Here is a 17,361-nt window from a genome sequence, read left to right as displayed (position 1 = left end):
AGTTGTTTAATGCTTCTGGTGAAATAAGTGCATACTTGAGTAATGTGTCCCTTAATCTCCTTGACAGATGTTGATGAAAGAAATTAGTTTTAGAGCTTTACTTCTCACCAGCAGCCAAAACAAAACACCTGAATGCTTTTACCTCTTATACACACCCACGTATTGGTTTCCACAAGCAAACATACACAGCACATGCTTACACGCATTAACAAAAAGCTGTACAAAGGCTGCACATTAATTACTTCAGCTCTTCCGCAATAGAACAGCAGCAGTGTTTTCTTCAACAACTGCAGTAAAGGGAAATATCTCATTGGGTGTAAGTATTTTTAGAAAACTGTGTCTGCCAGCAAACAGTTAATGCTATCTTTACATGTAACGGTTTTAATATTCCAAGTTTATGTGCAATTCTTGAATTTTTATGCTGTTCAGTTTATTCTCCCGCTTTGGATTTTTGCCTCTTTTTTTGAAAAACTCATTGGATTCAACAAGACAAGACACAATAGAGAGAATCTGACATTAACTTATGCTGCATGCATTTCTCTCTCTGCTAGAATGTTCAAAGTGGCTGGCACAAAGCCTTTCAGAAAGAAGAAACAGGCAACTCTAACTTCTTTTTTTTCTTTTCTTTTTTTTTTACTAGTTTTCACTTTGCAACCTTTTTAAAATTCTCAGACAGGGTTATGTAGTGTAATGGCATGGGTTAGTGTAACGATGCTTTTCACTTTCTTTTATATATTTTACAGTTGAGTGGTGACGGTGAAGATGCAGACTTTGTATATCTCAGTGGTGGACAGCAACACATGCAGCTACTTACTGTTGACAAACTAGATTATAAGATTTGGAAACAAATTTGTAAACCAACAGCAAAAAACTTGAAATGTAAGACATTCACAGCATGACAAACTACTGGTTCAGGCTCAAGATGTCAGACTGAAAATTTTAAATACCCCCATTGTGTCAATATATATATTTTGTTAAGATTATTTTTGTGGGCTTTTTGCCTTTATTTGATAGGGACAGCTGAAGAGAGACAGGAAATGTGGGAGAGTGGGGGGGTGCGACATTACAGCCCCTAATATCTTGAAATCTTACAAACACACATGTAGTCCATCCATGTGTCTCTTGCTTTTGCTTCTTGATTTTTGTCTTAAACATAATAGCATTTTAGAAACTTTAACATACATCCACCACAGTGTATTTCTCCATGCACCATGCCTGTTAAACACAACACACCACAGGCATTCACTGCTCCGCGGCCCCTTTGAAGAATTTCATAACCGGTAAATGAGAACATTATCTGAGATCCTGCTCCTGAAAGAGACCCAGGTGCAAGCTGAGAGGCTTGCTTGGGAATAAAGGGGTTCAGAGACCATGATCTGATTGTGCGTATTTGTGTTTAAGGAGTGTAAAATAAAGCCCAGGAGTGTGTGTGTATGCTGCAGATATTGATAGCCTAATGTGATATGATGTGTTGTTATTTGTGGACTGGGCTTTGCTCAGAAATATTCATGTCTGCAATGTTCAGTGTATGATAATGCACCAGGAGTACAGGCCTCGAGGACTGACTACCTGGAGCGAAGCTGTCATCTAGCATTTGGCGTGTGTGTGTGTGCGCATGTGCGTGTGCACGCGCACATGCACATGGACATGGACACTCGTGCGCGCGAGAGACCACATGTGTCCATGTGGCTCATCTGCAGTGCTGTGTGATTAATGACTCCAGGGGTGAGTGAACATCAGCGGTCAGCCCTTTCTGGTTATTCTCAGCTGACCTAGTGTGAGTGGGCCATAGTGGACACAAAGCCTCATGTGATCTCAAAATCCTTGGCTATTCTCTCACCTGTACATCAGGCTCAGCACTGCAGGAATATTTTCACTTGCTGAGAGAGGGGAGTGCAGTTTCTACACAAGGACACACATTCAATCACCGGGAAAGGACACTCACTGTTTACTTGCACTCTTTCCCACTCTATGCTGAAAATTGCTCTCTGAAAGGCCAAAGCACAGAAATAATCAGACGTGTGTAAATATATTGCCATGCCACAGATCTACATGTTTGATCTTTTGTGTTTCAAATATCAATGAATTAATAATTATATATATATATAATAAAAAAAGCAAGCACTACACTGTATGCATAGTTAATGCCTGAAGTGCATTCATACATTAAGCAGATTTGTCTTTTTTTACCTGTATGTCAAGCTATCTTTGGAGACCCTAGCAGCATGTGTTCAGTCTCCAGGGAAACGAACCCATAATTAGTATTTGTGTGTGCGTGCGTGTGCCCGTATGTGTGTTTTAATAATCGACTGCAATGAGATGAGCGGAGGGGAGAATAATCCTGGATTAACATCTTAAAAATGCATGTGTCGTCATAACAACATCCTGATTGGGACTTAATCATTGAAATACAGCCACACAAATACTCAGTAACCATACAAATACACACACACACATCAACCACCAATTGTCCGTGAATCAGATAGCGGAATGCTACAAGCTGTGTGTGCATGTGCTGTTTATCCTGTGTTGGTGTATGTGTGTATCGTTGACTTAATTAGCGAGTTAAGCGGGGTGCTCCTCTGAAAGGATTAAGGGAGAAATTATCAGAATCTGGAGACTTAAAGCTGAAACCAGTTAAACGGAAACAGGAGGAGGAAGATCAGGGCTCAGAGGAGAAAGGAGTTTGAGAGGCAGTTCTACTGTTTATACACATTCACATGTTCATTTGTGTAAATTGTTCTCTTGAAGGCACGCTCAAGCACTCAAATTTGCTTCAAGGTGTACAATAAATTCTTTCAGCCTCTCAAAGTCACTATTTGGATGTTTTAATGCAGGAGGGGTTTATGGATATTCTATGATACTAAGTGACATAAATTCAGACAAGCATTACAAAGAAGACCAAGGACAAAAGGGACTCACCTGACTTGAAGATTGATAGATAGGAACTGCATGTCACTCATCTACATCTCTTTCTTTGTGCTGTGGCCCTGCATTCAAACTGCAAATTAATGACATAATAGGAGTGATGGTTATCTGACCCAAGGGTTTTCCTGCCACTGTGAGAAGCCATGAATCAAGTGACCTTTATCTTCTGCAGTGAAACTATTTCCTGTATATGATGGATTTCCTGGGTAATGGATGCAGTACGTCTGACCTGGGAAAAGCTCTGCAGCTGATGGATTAACACAAAGGGTTAATACTCACAGCTTTGTGGGGCTTATTATGATCATTAAAAGGTGATATGGTTTGTCTTAGAGTGGTGTTATTGGTTTTTCCTCAAATCAATATGGCAAGAGGTCAGTGTCCATTATATAATTCATGTCATTGTTTTAAATGAAATGTTTGTTGAGGAAAAGTTTCTGTGAGAAGTATTGTTTTTCTCTTCATTGTATTCTGCAGGAACTCATTGCATCTCATAATTAATTCTCAGAAAAGTCTCCATCATCATTGATCTGTGGTTTTGGTCAATAAGGCTATTTTAGACTATCCTGCTGCTTCTATTGTCTGAGGGTTGAATGTGTTCATTCATCTCTGCATGCACACAGTTTGTGTGTGTGTGTGTGTTGTTTTTGTTTTGTGTGTGCGTGCATAGTAATCTTTGGTGGGAACATCTGTCTCTCAGAGATAACATAACCGGGGAATTAGCCATGCTGTCTTACAACAGAGCATCACATCTCACTATTACAGCCTCCTAAATTATACCCTATTACACCTCTGTGTGTGTGTGTGTGTGTGTGTGTGTATGTGTGTGTGTGCATGTGTGTGTGCACGCGCAGATGAGTGTAAGCAATGTGCTGACAGTGTCATGTCCTTGGGCGACTGTGCCAAGTTTAAGAGTATCACCGTGCCCACTACCTCCTCTAAGCCTTAAATCCATCGTAGAATGGAATTCACATAGTTATTTCTACATAATACAAGTCCTACACAAACAAGTCCCTCCTTAATGAGAGAGCCAAGCATACAGTAAGTGAATAGAATACTACAAAAAATAGACTGGCGTTTTATAGGATAAAGGTGCCTTTTCTGGTTCAGAAGAATACACAGTAATATATATTTTTGATGTAAAAGTTCTAAACAGCCTGAAGCCACTTAGTTTTCCATTTATTGCATCTACAGCAACAGCAGTGTCTCTTGACGCATCAGTGGTGACAGATTACTCTTTGAACTGTACCTTTATGGGAGTTCAAAAGCTCACACAAGTTAACAAAGTGTGATGCATCAACCCAAAATCATCAGAAATGCAGAATGCTACATGATCAAACGATATGACTGACTGACTGTTCAACTGATGCTAACTAGAATTTCTATTCAGTTTTAGTGTATTCTAATCTTGAGCACCTTTTTAACTTTATTTTCACGTGTAACTTTTGGATGTCATCTGGTGGCTCAGTAGAACAGTTAAAATATTATCCCTGGTGTTAGTATAACTTCTGTTCCTAAGAGGCACAGAAAAATTCAGTAAAAAGATGTAAATTGGAGTGGAACTGCCTGGTGCTGTATGTCACACTCTGCCACGACTCAAGAAAACTTTTAATGAATGTCGCTGCGAGAGAAAAGGTATGAGAAGGGCTTTCTCTGTGTAATAATTCTGCAAAGCACATTGTTCTGTAGAAGTCTGTGCTGTACAGCTGAACACGTGAAAGATGTAGACTCTGAATGGGGGGAATTGGGAGGACGAAGTGTAATGGTGCCTTTTCTTCCGCACAGTCAGAGAACAGCCAGAGGAGCTGAACGCAGCCCCACTGACCTGGTTGAATCACAGACAAGGGTAGGAGGCGAGACTACAAAAAAGCAAAGAAAGGGAGAGAGGAGAATGGGAAGTGTCTCATTTATACAGCATTACAATTTGGGTCGATGGATCACTTCAGTAACCGTGAGGGGCTCTTTTTGCTCAATGCAATCTATACCCACAATCTAACAATCAAATGTGGTGCGAATAGAGGTGATCCTGCCCTAGCACTGAGCTCTCTGTGACTGCTGGTGTATTTGACTGAGTGCCAGCTTTAGTTTTTATACCTCATTAATTCACAGGAGCGATTGACTGAGGAAACCGCTTCTTCTCGATCATAAATCAACTCACACTCCTGCATGTGCACACAAGTACACACTTGCATACACCCGCACGCACACACAACAGCAAAACATGAACACACCAGGGGGAGAATCTCAGGGCTTAGGTAATGATTTAATCAGTCACTGACAGAAAGTACAGTGGTATTGTGATTACTAATTTCCACATGACCCCTGTGTGGATAACTGTGTGTGTGTGTGTGTGTGTGTGCGACTTACAATTTTGCCTCATAATAAAGTGAAGGAACCTCATATTTGTGTATGAATTTGCTTTTCTATCCCAAATAACATTCTTTGTGTTTTTTGTTCAAGTTTTGTATTTTCTTTTAAGCTTTTCGTTTATGTACGTGACTGTTCTGAACTGTAGAAAAGATGGAGGAAAAACTGTGGGTTGATTTTGTATCATCTCTCTGATTATCAGTATATGAGGACTGAGAAGTTACAGCACATTTGAGTATCTCTAAATTAAACTCTGGGATAAGAGCAGAGCATTAGAGTGTATGTGTGGGTGTGTGTATTGCAGAGCGGGAGAGGTAGAGATAGAGAGGTCTGATGCTGTAACAGCTGCTAATTATTGCTGCTCTATATTTCACACAGTCTGTTTGATCTCCCGTCCTGTGGAGATAGGAATTCTCTGTCTCTATTTCTCAGAAACTCACACACTTACATACACACACACACACACACAAGCTCAGGGGTCAGGAGGAGGAGAAAGAGGAATTGTGCTCTAATTACTGAATCTCTGCAGGGGTTGACTTATATTTCTAACCAACACCTCAAGACTGGGAGTGTACATTTTGTATCTTGTTTTTGTGTCTGTATTTATGTCACCCCTTGCCGTTGCCCTCCCTGTGTGCTGGGCTGTGTTCACTGATATCACGGAGGGCAAATCAATCCAATCTCTCAAAGCACTCTGGGTAGTCCAAGTCCGTAGACCATCTGGATGCCGCTCTGTTCTCTTCTGTGTTCTGCTCCCTGAGAGCCGGCCGCTGCAGTGATCAACTGTTTGGCGAGCAGCTTTAATACATCTGCGCCTTCACCAATCACCAGACATGCATGCATAGCAACAGTCACTAACCACCGTAACCTTTGGCAGGACATGCAAGAAAGAAGTTCATCGATGTTAATGTGATTAATTATGCAAATTTTTGTTTGTTTTTTTACTTCACATGTATGATATTCAAGCACAACATGCACTTCAAAACTGTCTAGTGCAGATTAACTGAAATGTGCTTCTTTGGACTAAATGATTGATCTGTTTGGCAATAAAAACGACTAATAGCACACTGTTGAAACAAAATATGGGACATTTTAAACGGCAGCATCTCTGTGACTGACACAATAAAAACACTTCCACACTGATTCTTCTTTTTATTAAATAAATTGCTACACTTGATTGATAAATGTATTAAATGTCACCATTACGTTTTCTTCAGACCTTCTAGGATGGTGGTTTTCAACCTGGGGATCGGCACCTTCACAAGTGGAGATTCATCTCAAGATGAATCTAAGGGGTTGCAAGATAATTACCAGTGTAAGAAATAAGAAAATCAGAATTCTGCTACACAAAAGTATGTTTATTTTTATTTTTTAAACCTTTCTCCAATCTTTTTTTTGGCGAAACACTCTATGGTTTCACCTCCTCTGACATCTAAAATGTATTCCAATAAAACAGCCTGAGAAGGGAAAATCCCTTTGCAGTTGACATGCTCACATTTCATAGACATGCACCCTGTGATAAGGGGTCACAAGTAGACATTGCTTCAAATTAAGAGGTCACAATTAAGAAAGGTTTAGAACCACTGCTCTACGATCTTTTAAAAGACTCTTAGGAATTTGTTGTAAACCACACAGTTTTAATTCTTTATGTGGAATGTGTTGCAACATGTTGCACAATCAACATGAATCAGACAGAATACGTAAAAGCATTAAAGCCCATTTATTTTCAGCCAAGTTTTAATGTAACAGATCCGATTCATTCGTTGCTTTCTCAACAACTGATTTGTTAAATGCCATGTGCAAATGAAATAGAAATGGAAATGATCTCATGTGAATATGAAAAGTTGTTGAAGTGTTCGTATCACTGAAGCCACTGAGTGTGGAATAAGGACTGTATTACTGGTCAAGGTTAAATTCACCTTTTATTTTATTGTTTCCCATGATTCTAATGTTATCACTCACTGTCAGAATATTTACACTATAGAGACAAAACAGGTCTTTACATGTGTCAGATATGGAAATTAGTTGTTGTCGTTCCTACTGTGTATGTGTGTGTGTGTGAATTACCTCTATCTTACACACACAAACACACAAATACAGTATACACTAAGGTCAAAATGGCCGCGCTATACCCTCCGGTCCCTGGGACGTTATTTCTGTTTGTTGAAAGTCACACTCTAACTCAGATAACATGTATGAAATGGAGATAAGGGGAGAGTATTATCACTTTCTCTTGCCCCTCTGTCCCTGGCATGAAAGATACTTCAAAAGGCAGCTGGTCTGTCTGTGGTTCAGAAGGGAAGAGAGAGGATGACACAAGCCCAGCTTGTCTTTGATTAGCAGGTGCACCTTTCCCTTTATTCTGGGCCTGAATGAGGAATGATAGAAAAAGCAAAGGATCAAAGTCTGTTTTCTCACTGTTTGCTGAAACACAGCAGAGACTAGATGGAGAAACAAATTTTCATTTGAAAACAGTCAATACTTGGGTTGTTTGTGTGTATGCATGCGTGTGTGTGCGTGTGAGGGCATATGTGAATAAGAGTTGGAGTTGATGCTAGTAAAAGCACTGACACATCCCCATTTCAAATAGCAGGCTTTTGTCCAAATCAACCCCCCCCCCACTAGTCTGTGTTGCCAAGGAAGATTAATAAGCATGGCAGCCACTCTGTGAAAATCACAACGCCTTCTGTTGAAACCTCACTGGCCACGCTCTGTCCATGAAAGACTGTGGGTTCAAGTGTTGCAGGGCTACTGGGGAGAGCGGAGCGAGAGGGGTGCCGTGGAAAGTGGGGGTCTGGGGAAGTAGAGGGATGGGATGATGGGACAGCAGAATGGAGGGAAACAGGGAGGATATAGAGAAGGGAGAGAGATGAAGGTGATGAGGGAGGGACGGGTGGAGAGGGGGCAGGGTGTGACGTAGCTGTGCTGGGTGTGGGTGGATGGCAGGAGAGGGAGATGAGGTGGACGAGGATGAGGAGGAGGGTGGCATGGAGAGGGCTGTGTGCTGTAAAATTATATGATGGAGGCTGGAGAGAGGGGCAGATGGTGGAAGAGGGGGGAGGTTGGGGACCCGCAGAGCCATGGGTTGAGTAAAGTTCTCTTGCGGGGTCACATGTGGAAGTGGGAGACTGACCTGGAGGGTGTGCTGTGCTTGTGTTTGCATTGTGTCTGTGTGAATTGACTGGGTTTGAGGCTGTGAAGGGTTATGCAAGGGTGCAGGTGTGTATTGTTCCTCTGAAGTCCCACCGTTCTCTGTCTGTGCCGTGTGTGTGTAGTTTGTCTCTGTGTGTGTATCCACACTCTCTTGCGCCTGTTCCAGGACTTTCTGCATGTGCTCTCTCGCCTGTTCTTGCAGGAGGCGATATTTGTCCATCTCCTCAGCAGTAAAGCTGATTGGCGGAGCTGTCTCTCCACCTGTCTGTTTGTCATCAGTCCTAATCCGCGACCGGCAGAGATTTGGCATGCTGCTGGGGTGTGGTTCAACCATGTCCAGAGGACATTTTTGACTGTTGACGACTGCTCCAGGATCCAGTCCACTGCCCTTAGCCTCCTCTTCCTCTTCTCCCTCCTTCTCCTGACTCTTCTCCAGCAGCCTTTTTTTCCTCCTAGCCTTTCTCTGGATTGCAGGTAGTTTCCCTATGAGTGGGAGAAGCAACACCTTGCCTGGTTTCGGTGGCAGAGACTTATTGGGGGATAGTCCTGGAGGAGTTGTGCCTGACCTGATTGTTATGTCAGGGGCAGAGGGTCCATAGCCAAGGTCAGACTGTGAATTGGGCTCCTTTAGCTGAGAAGGACTCGTGTCACAATGGTGCGTGTTGAGGCCTGGGACTGTGGGAGCAAAAGAGGATCTGTGGGGTGAGGAATGGGAGAAGGAACTAGAGGTAAGGCCGGATGAAGTGGACGTGGGGCTGCTCTGCTTCTTTGCCTCCTGAGGGGCCTCGGATGAAAGTCCTGAAGCTCCTGAGGACATCTTGCAGGAGCTTACTGTCAACCCATCCACTGTGACTCCTGAGCAGGTACTGCTCCTGCTCCACTCCCAACTTAACTCGGACATGCTGGTGCTGCTGCAGGGGCTGCAGGAGCGCGGGCTGTGGCATCTGCTAGCCCGTGGGTTGATCACACTCTGGGGGCTGTATGTCTGCCTACTTGTCCACCACTCAGGGCTGGAGAAGCGTCTCGAGCTTGAGCGTCTGGTGCCTGCACATTTCCACACATAGCCCGGGCTGTCTCTGCTGTCTGCCCCTGTCCTGGAGCCTGACGTAGATCTGTGTGTCCCCCTGTCTTCCCAGCTGTCGCTGCTGCCCCATGTCCATCTGTCCACACTGCACCTGTCCCAGTCTACATCTTCTGTGCTGAGATGTCTGCTTCTCCTGCCCCAGCTGCTAGGACTGGGGCTAAACCTTGCCACCCGATCCCACTCCACTGCTCTGTTTCTCGATCTCCACCCAGCCCTTGACCTGCCCTCCTCACTACCTCCAGGACAGCTCCCTCTCATCCACTCCCACTGTTCTGTATCTAAAATCATGCCCCCGTCTCTGCAACCTGAACGCCCTCCCATTTTTCTGCCCCTCTCTGTCTCCTCCCAGACTTCATGATGCCTCAAACTCTTCCTCTTACTATGAATGAATTTCCTGTCCCTGTGGAGGAGTTTTCTCTTTCTCGCCGGGCTGCTACCACAGCTGTTGTCAGGGTAACAGCAGTCAATGAAACTCCTGGGGTTGCTATGGTGACCCCTTTCCCAAAACAGCTTTGAGTTACATCCTGGTGAGAAGGAGTGTAAGGAGAAGTGAGACCGCCAGGGAAAAGTCACTGCATCTTCGTCTCGCTTTCCCTCCCCCTTGGTGTCTCTGTCTGCTTTGTGTCTGGTGAGCTGGGAGTAGACACTGCAGTGCTCTGCCTGCTCTCTGTCTGGCTGTGACTGGGATTCAGTGCTGTGGCTCCTGTGAGGCCTCCTCTTCCTGACAGAGACAGATACTGGCTCAGCCTCACATCTCCCCAGGAGACAGCTGCTCCCTGCCCTCCGCACCCTCCTCCTCCTCATCGTCGTCTCCCCCATCTCCCTTTGCCTCCTTTTCTTCCCCCAGCTCCCTACAGCTTCTCCTCTCCTCTCTCTGCCAGTGGAGACTGTAGAGACAACACTCCTTACTTTGCACCTTGCTGATTGCCGCTTGTTTGAAGCTTTTTCCTTCTCACCCCTCTTCCTCTTTCCCAGCTTGTGTTTCTTTGTGCTGGCTTTCCTCTTTTTGCGTGACACTTCTGAGACACCCACGTACGGCTGTGGAACGCTGGCACACTTGCACATTGTCTCACTCCCACACTCACACCTGGATGGGCTGATGCACATCCCCTGTGTGCCAGGCTGGATGACAGACTCTGATTTACAGCTCAGGGCTGTGATGGCTCTCTCCCTGATCCCTTTCGCACCCCCTAATCTGCCTCCCAGAGGATTCTGGGAGTTTGTGTCAGAGCTGTCATTATGAGCAGGGTCAAATGGATGGGAGGCTGCCCTCACACAATTCTCCATACTTTGCGTGCATATTCCTCTTTCTGGTCTTGTTTCTGATGATGAAAGGTTTTTGTTCTTTAGGAACAGGTGTGCTTCTGTCTCCACATCGATATGTTGCTCTGCCTTGAAATTCTCCTCTTTTTCCCGTCTGTCTGCTCTCAGCTCTTGTCTTGTCTGTCTTTGTAAACAGGAATGAGAGTCTGGTTTAAGAATAGCTGGCACACGTGGATTTGATTCATCTGAGAGAGCACACAACTGATTTTGTTGTGACTGCTGCAGATCCTCTGTGAGCTGCTCTGGTCGGGGGTTCAAGCAGAGTGGGTTGCAGCTGTAGCAGATGTGTGGTTGAGACTTGGTGAACTTAAGCAAATTGACAGGCCATCTTAGACAGGTAGAGCTATCTTTCCCCAGCACACACATATATTGACTTTCCTCCCTCCCCCCCTCTGTTTCTTGCTTTCTCTCTGTCTCACTATCTGTGTGTTCAGTGTCCATGTGTGCCCCTGCTAGTGCTGTGCCCCATATGGTCACCTGGGTCTGTGATGGCAAGAACAATGAACCGTGGCTCAGATTATCAGGTACTGCTGTGGAAATAGGAGAGTTTTTTTCAATCTCCTCCTCTTCTCTGGCAGCCTCTCTGGGGATTGGCCCCATGTCACTCAGTCCAACACTGTCAGAGTTGGACTTATGCTTTTCACCCTCACTGTGTTTCCTCTCATCTGCTGCCCCAATTTCCCCGTCAATATCTTCTATTATTCCCTTTATCCTTTCTTTCATTTGTTCCCTCTTCTCTCTCTCCTCCTCCTCCAGGTCTGAGAAGACGGAGGCGGAAGGCTCAAGCCTGGGCCCCCTGCGTGAGAAGCAGAAGGACACCCCAAGCCTGCCTCCCACTCTCCCCCGCCCAGGGAGAGGCAGCTGGGGAAACAAGCCCAGACAAGACTGTGGCTTCACTGCAGGAGGGTCTGTATCGGATCCCATATGTGTGATTAGTGGGGACTCTGCTAGAGCAGTGGCCACCGGTATTTGGGAAGGAAATTGGCATGGATCCCCTGACTGGTGGCTGAGAGGAGCTGTCCTGGGTTGTGTGTAAGGGGGTCTCTGGGTGTGGTTGAAGGGTTCAGGTTTGTCCTCAGGGCTGTGGTCTCTTTGGTCCACATCTCTATCTTGCTGCTGGCTCACAGCCCTGACTACACTTCTTAGTCCATAAGTTCTTCCAGGGACTCTGCAACAGAAAGTAATATTCTTGATTTTAGTTGATTTAACTTGCCATCACTTGAGCTTGGCTTGTTTTAATTAAATTTAATTCAGCTTAAAATTCATATATGAATTTAAAAGCAAAGTGTCATGAAAATATCCCTGAGTAGCATAGATAGATAGATAGATAGATAGATAGATAGATAGATAGATAGATAGATAGATAGATAGATAGATAGATAGATAGATAGATAGATAGATAGATAGATAGATAGATAGATAGATAGATAGATAGATAGTGAAATGATTAGTCAATTAATATATTGGTCATTCAACAGAAAATTGTGATGATTTTTTAAAGTTAGTTATTACTTAATTCATTATTAGTTATTAGTTGCGGCCCAAAATGATGCTGAATAAAACAGTGTACATTTGCAGCGCAAGTCATGTAGTTGATGATATACAAGTGTTGAAATGAAATGGCAGGGAATTAAAATTGAATTACATGTACAGGTATGTAATAATACAGGGATATTATGTATTGTAAAACTACAGAGATTATTACGGACATAGGTTCTTTTAATAATACAATAATTATGCTATTGAGAGAAAAACAAAGAAAGAAAGACAGACAGAATAAAACAAAGAAAGAAAGCAGAGGCATGATATTGGTAGTCATAGTATTCTGTTCTCATATCATTGCCTGATTATAGGAAAACACATTTAATTGCACAGGGAAATGGTGCAATCAAGTTGATTATTATGTGATGTATTGTTTTTTTTATCAGTTGTTTCATTTTGATTGCTTTAGGTGTGCAAACCTGGAGGCAAGTTTCATCTTTCAACTTGTTTCACTCATTTTATTTACTTCTTAAAAAACAACTTTTTATGCTACAATTCATTTTTCTCTAAAACTCCATCTCCTCCTCCTACAAATCGTCTACTCTCAGAGTGTCAGCAAGAATGTGTCTGCATGTTATATTTACTTCACCTGTGGCCTATCGAGGACAACTGAGTGCGCTCACATCTGTGGATGCATCCATCACATCTAAGAAATGTTGACTGGATGTGACGCACTCTAACCCCTCTGGACTCCTGCCCCTGGTCACATTACACACACACACCGCCACAGACACACACAAATACACACTCCACCCACTCACTGCTGAGTATCCTGTTGCAGCTGTGCGAGCTGGTGCAGGCGTCTGAGAGCCTTCTCCTGTTTGCGCTGGTCCTTCCATGATTTTGAGGCCACGTTACGAGCAAACTCCCTGTGCTTGAGTTCCTTCAGTCTCTGCAGGAAATGAAAATTAAGGGGGATAGAGGGAAGGACAGAAAGAGTATGTGGAGGGCAGGGCGGTGGCGAGGAAGAGGGAAGGCACAAGAGTGGGACAAAGAGGAGAGAAGAAAGAGTGAGAGATTAGTTTTAGGAAGCTCTCTGCAGGCAGCTGTCTTTCAAACCATACACATCAGTCAGCAGCGTTTGCAGATGTTCTCTAAAGCTCATGTCCAATTAGCTCCATTCAGCCTGGAAGAAAGCGTCCTTCCTCCCACACACAGCTTGAGAGCAAACACAACCCAAATGGTGAATAGTAGATTACAGACACAGTTTAGATGAGTGACATGAGTGATTTAATGATGATGATGTGCTTGCCACTGAAATTTCAACCCTTCGTAAGTCATCACAGCTTGGTCTGAGAGAACTTCTGATCCAATGACATCTGCTTTTGAGCTGGAGTATACCAAAGGCATTGATTTGCTGATGCTGAAATTGCATGTCACCAAACACAAAGGCATGGCCACTTATCATTGGCAAATTAACCATGTCAGACATCGTAAAGGCCAGGAGATTTCAGTTGGAAAAATGCTAAACTTTTGTATGTGCTGAGTATGTGTGTGTGTGTGCGTGCGACACACATATACAAATGCAAGAAATAGAACTTGATATTGATCTACACCATAGTGAGAGTGATTTCATTTTGAGCAAACTGGTGGGTCTTCACCTGCATCAAAGTGCAGAAAAATTACAATTAGCTCTGTTTTATGTGTTTGTGTTTTGTGTGAGTGCATGTGTGCATTTCTGTGAAACCACACGTGTCTATAGCCATAGGTGCGCCAGTCCTCTCAGAGAAACAATGATTTATGCCTCTCTCTCCGGTTTCCTTTTCTGACACACTTTAATCCCTCCTTTATCCATGCTTGCAGGTGTGTGTGTGTGTGTGTGTGTGTGTGTGTGTGCATGTTGGTGTGTTTCTTTTTGTCTGTGTATGTGTGTCTGTGTGTGTCTGAAGGCTAAGGAGGGACTAAGAAGTTTTGGAATAGCTGCAGTATCGTGCACCACTATCCCTCCTATCTCCCATCTTATTCTCATTCGCTTCCCTGTATATTTTAGCTACCTCACTGTGCAATCCAGCCATGGCTTATAAATTCAGGATTTGTTGTTTATTTTATATATTTGTGAATTTATCCTGTAGTATAATTTGCAACAGGAAGGATTACACCACTCTCACTTTAGATTTTGTTGTGCTATTATCCACCCATACAGTATGTATCATGCACACATGCACACATCAGATGAGCCCCTCAGACATCAAATTTATTTATATACTCACTCTCTTTCACACCCAGATCTTATGCTGGAGCTGACAGTCATCAGGTTAATCTCTGCTGAGTCTTACACAGTGGCATGTCGTTTTACTTTATCGCTCAATGCCTAACATCGCACTGTCAGCTCATTGAAGACAGCATTAAATATGTGCCTATGGAGCAGCACTTGTGGGTTTGTATCCCTTAAACGTACATGTCTTACAGTATAGGTGCTTGTGCATTGCAGATGTGTGTGATCATATATATGTGTGTGTATTTGTTAGTGTACAGTAAGGAGTTTTGAGGTGCTTTGATGCCAAACTCATTCTATGGGAAATATTAATCATGTTCAAGCAGAGAGGCATACATAATGAACTACTGTGGACAGAGCCAGGAAAGCGGAGGAAGAAAAGATCAGAGTCGCTGTACTGTATCTGTCCATGGCAATAACTGAGAGAGAGAGAACAGTCTGTAATAGATGGAATATATGAAGATGAATACTTCCTCTTTCCTCTTGCATTTGCACTCTGCCAGGTTATTGTTCCCTCTTAAAAACAGGTCCCACTGCAGGCAAACCTGTAGCTATATTTAGAGCCAAACAGAATATTGCACGCAGAACCATTTTCACTGAGCACACAAGGCAGAGATATTTCCGTTTCCTACTTTGAAGCAGATACTTTTGTCTTCAAAGATGTTGTCATGTCCCCAACAGTGGGAAGTGATATTACTCCTGCTCTCCAACATGCCAGTCTAGCTATGTGCTGTGAAGCTCAATCCGTCTGTCAAAGACCTCGATCAATATTCCTTTAGATGTGTTAAGGAGTGCTAAAGCTGAGGCAACTATGGATGAGTCAGAGTTGATTCATATCCACTAGGGCCTTAGAATGAGGGATGATGTATTCTTAGGTAGCATGTGAGGGGCCATGCTAATGGGCTGATTGCTCTTTTATTTAAAAGGGAGTGTAATTCTGTTGTAATGAGCAATTTCTGTAATCAGCAGTAAATGCTGATAAAGTGCTGTATTCAGACATGTTTATCCCTGAATCGATGACAAGGAAAGGAGACAGAGCAAAAGCAATCAGCTTCCATTCTCCAAAGCCAATACTCCTGCAGGGAAGCTGTCTTCAACTAGAATTTCATCTGTTGTCTGCTGGGTAGGCAGAGTTTAGCAGCATGTATGGCTGTGTGTGTGTGTGTGTGTTCCTACAGTGCCAGTGGCTACTGTCAGCTCAATGCCTCGTGCAGCTCGTTTCATGTGCCTGCCGCTGGCTAAAACAAAGCATTAACATTGGCCTGCAGTTGCTTCAATTCATTTTCAAAGAACAATGACAGTGAAAGAACAGTCTCATTTAATGTTTATTTCATGTTGCACAGTGTGGGCGTTCAGAAGTGGGAAGCGGCTTGGCTTGCTTGAGAGATTGCCTGTGTTAGAGGATGAGTGTGTACACGGGTAAGTGCATGTCTGTATGTTTTTGTATGTGAGTGTATGTCTTGGCATGACAACAGATAGCTGTAGGAGAATGTGCTATCAGCAGAACCTTCAGCTTGTTAGTCCAGAGTGGAGGTTGTGTATGAAAATGGATGTGAAAGCAGAACGCAGGAGGAAACCTGCTGCCGGGCCTTTTCCTAATGGTCCATTGGCCTCATCTTGTTCAAACCGGAATAATAGAATCATACTTGAGCTGTGACTAATGACTCCATGTTTTATTTGGTACAGCTTATTTATTTTTCTTTTAAAGGAAGTACAAATTGAAGAATAAAGTGAATTTTGTAGCAGCATGCTTATGTACCAGATACATACAAATCAACTGCTCTAAATTTTGACCTAGAGAAAAAAGAAATATGATAAATTTGGGACTTGGAGATTAAGTAAATCTTAAATACTGTGCGCATTATGATTTTTTTCAGTTTTTATTCGGGTTGCTTTGGTTACTGTTTTTATTTTCTGCAGGGCTAAGAATAAGACACTTTATCCACCTGTTCTATCCCTCAAGACAATTGTACTTTTGTATGTATTTATTGTAACCTAGTTATTCACCTGGTAAAGCTAGTCACCTTATTTTTGATGAAATATTAATCCTAATGTTCTGTTCCTGGAACCCTTGTGATCTCTTTAACAGCTCAAAAAACATACTTAACATTGTATTGCATCACTTTGATACAATCTGACTTAACCTAATTTTATGCTTCCTAATTGCTTAGTTTTTAATAGCCACTAAAGATGACCCTTTACATCTGTTTGGGGTCTCAGAGACCCCAAATTTGAAACATGGTGAAATACAATTGGTTTTCATGTGCTCTACATCTGTGATTGGTGTTAGCAGTACTTTTTATGCAGTACTATCCCTCCCAAATCCCAAAGAAGTCTATTTTGGAGTTTGTTCATAATGGTTCTAACCTCAGAGAGGTCTAACTGACCCCAAACATAAGTAACATCACTATCTAGGATAACACACTTTACATGTCTTTGTCTGTGAATACATTTTAAGCGAGCAAAAGGAAAATATATTTGTTCATGCATATGCAGCCCATACAACATGTAAAACATGAAATATTTTCTTATTTGGTGTAATAGCAATGCTTTTTGGTCACCTGCATTAAATATGCATGCCTTGTTTGCAAAGGGGTGGGTTATCACAAATTATTATTATTATTACACTTACAGCAGCTGGGTCTGTGGGAGCCCAAAACAAAATCCAATATCAACAATTCAATTCAATTTTATTTATATAGCGCCAATTCATAGCAGAAGTTATCTCAATATACAGATTGTAGTACAATAC

At 42.9% G+C, this 17,361-nt stretch overlaps 1 protein-coding gene across 6 annotated transcripts in view; it reads right to left on the bottom strand.

Moving 5' to 3' along the window:
- Positions 1–59: 59 nt before the first annotated feature.
- LOC122881320 (G patch domain-containing protein 8) overlaps positions 60–17,361 on the bottom strand; it is a 60,002-nt gene continuing 42,700 nt past the window's right edge. For 4 of the 6 annotated variants that reach the window (XM_044207353.1, XM_044207351.1, XM_044207350.1 and 1 more), the window contains 2 exons: positions 13,156–13,286; positions 6,630–12,020 (listed from right to left, as the gene is read on the bottom strand). In XM_044207353.1, coding sequence (XP_044063288.1) covers positions 7,967–12,020; positions 13,156–13,286 — 4,185 coding nt within the window. In that variant the 3' untranslated portion in view covers positions 6,630–7,966. Of the gene's footprint in view, positions 6,581–6,629; positions 12,021–13,155; positions 13,287–17,361 lie in introns of those variants that run through there. The other 2 variants (XM_044207356.1, XM_044207355.1) reach the window with 2 other exon arrangements.

The sequence above is a fragment of the Siniperca chuatsi genome, linkage group LG9 (assembly GCF_020085105.1).
Source record: "Siniperca chuatsi isolate FFG_IHB_CAS linkage group LG9, ASM2008510v1, whole genome shotgun sequence".
Taxonomy (NCBI): Eukaryota; Metazoa; Chordata; class Actinopteri; order Centrarchiformes; family Sinipercidae; genus Siniperca; species Siniperca chuatsi.
This window is presented reverse-complemented; position numbering and strand designations above follow the sequence as displayed.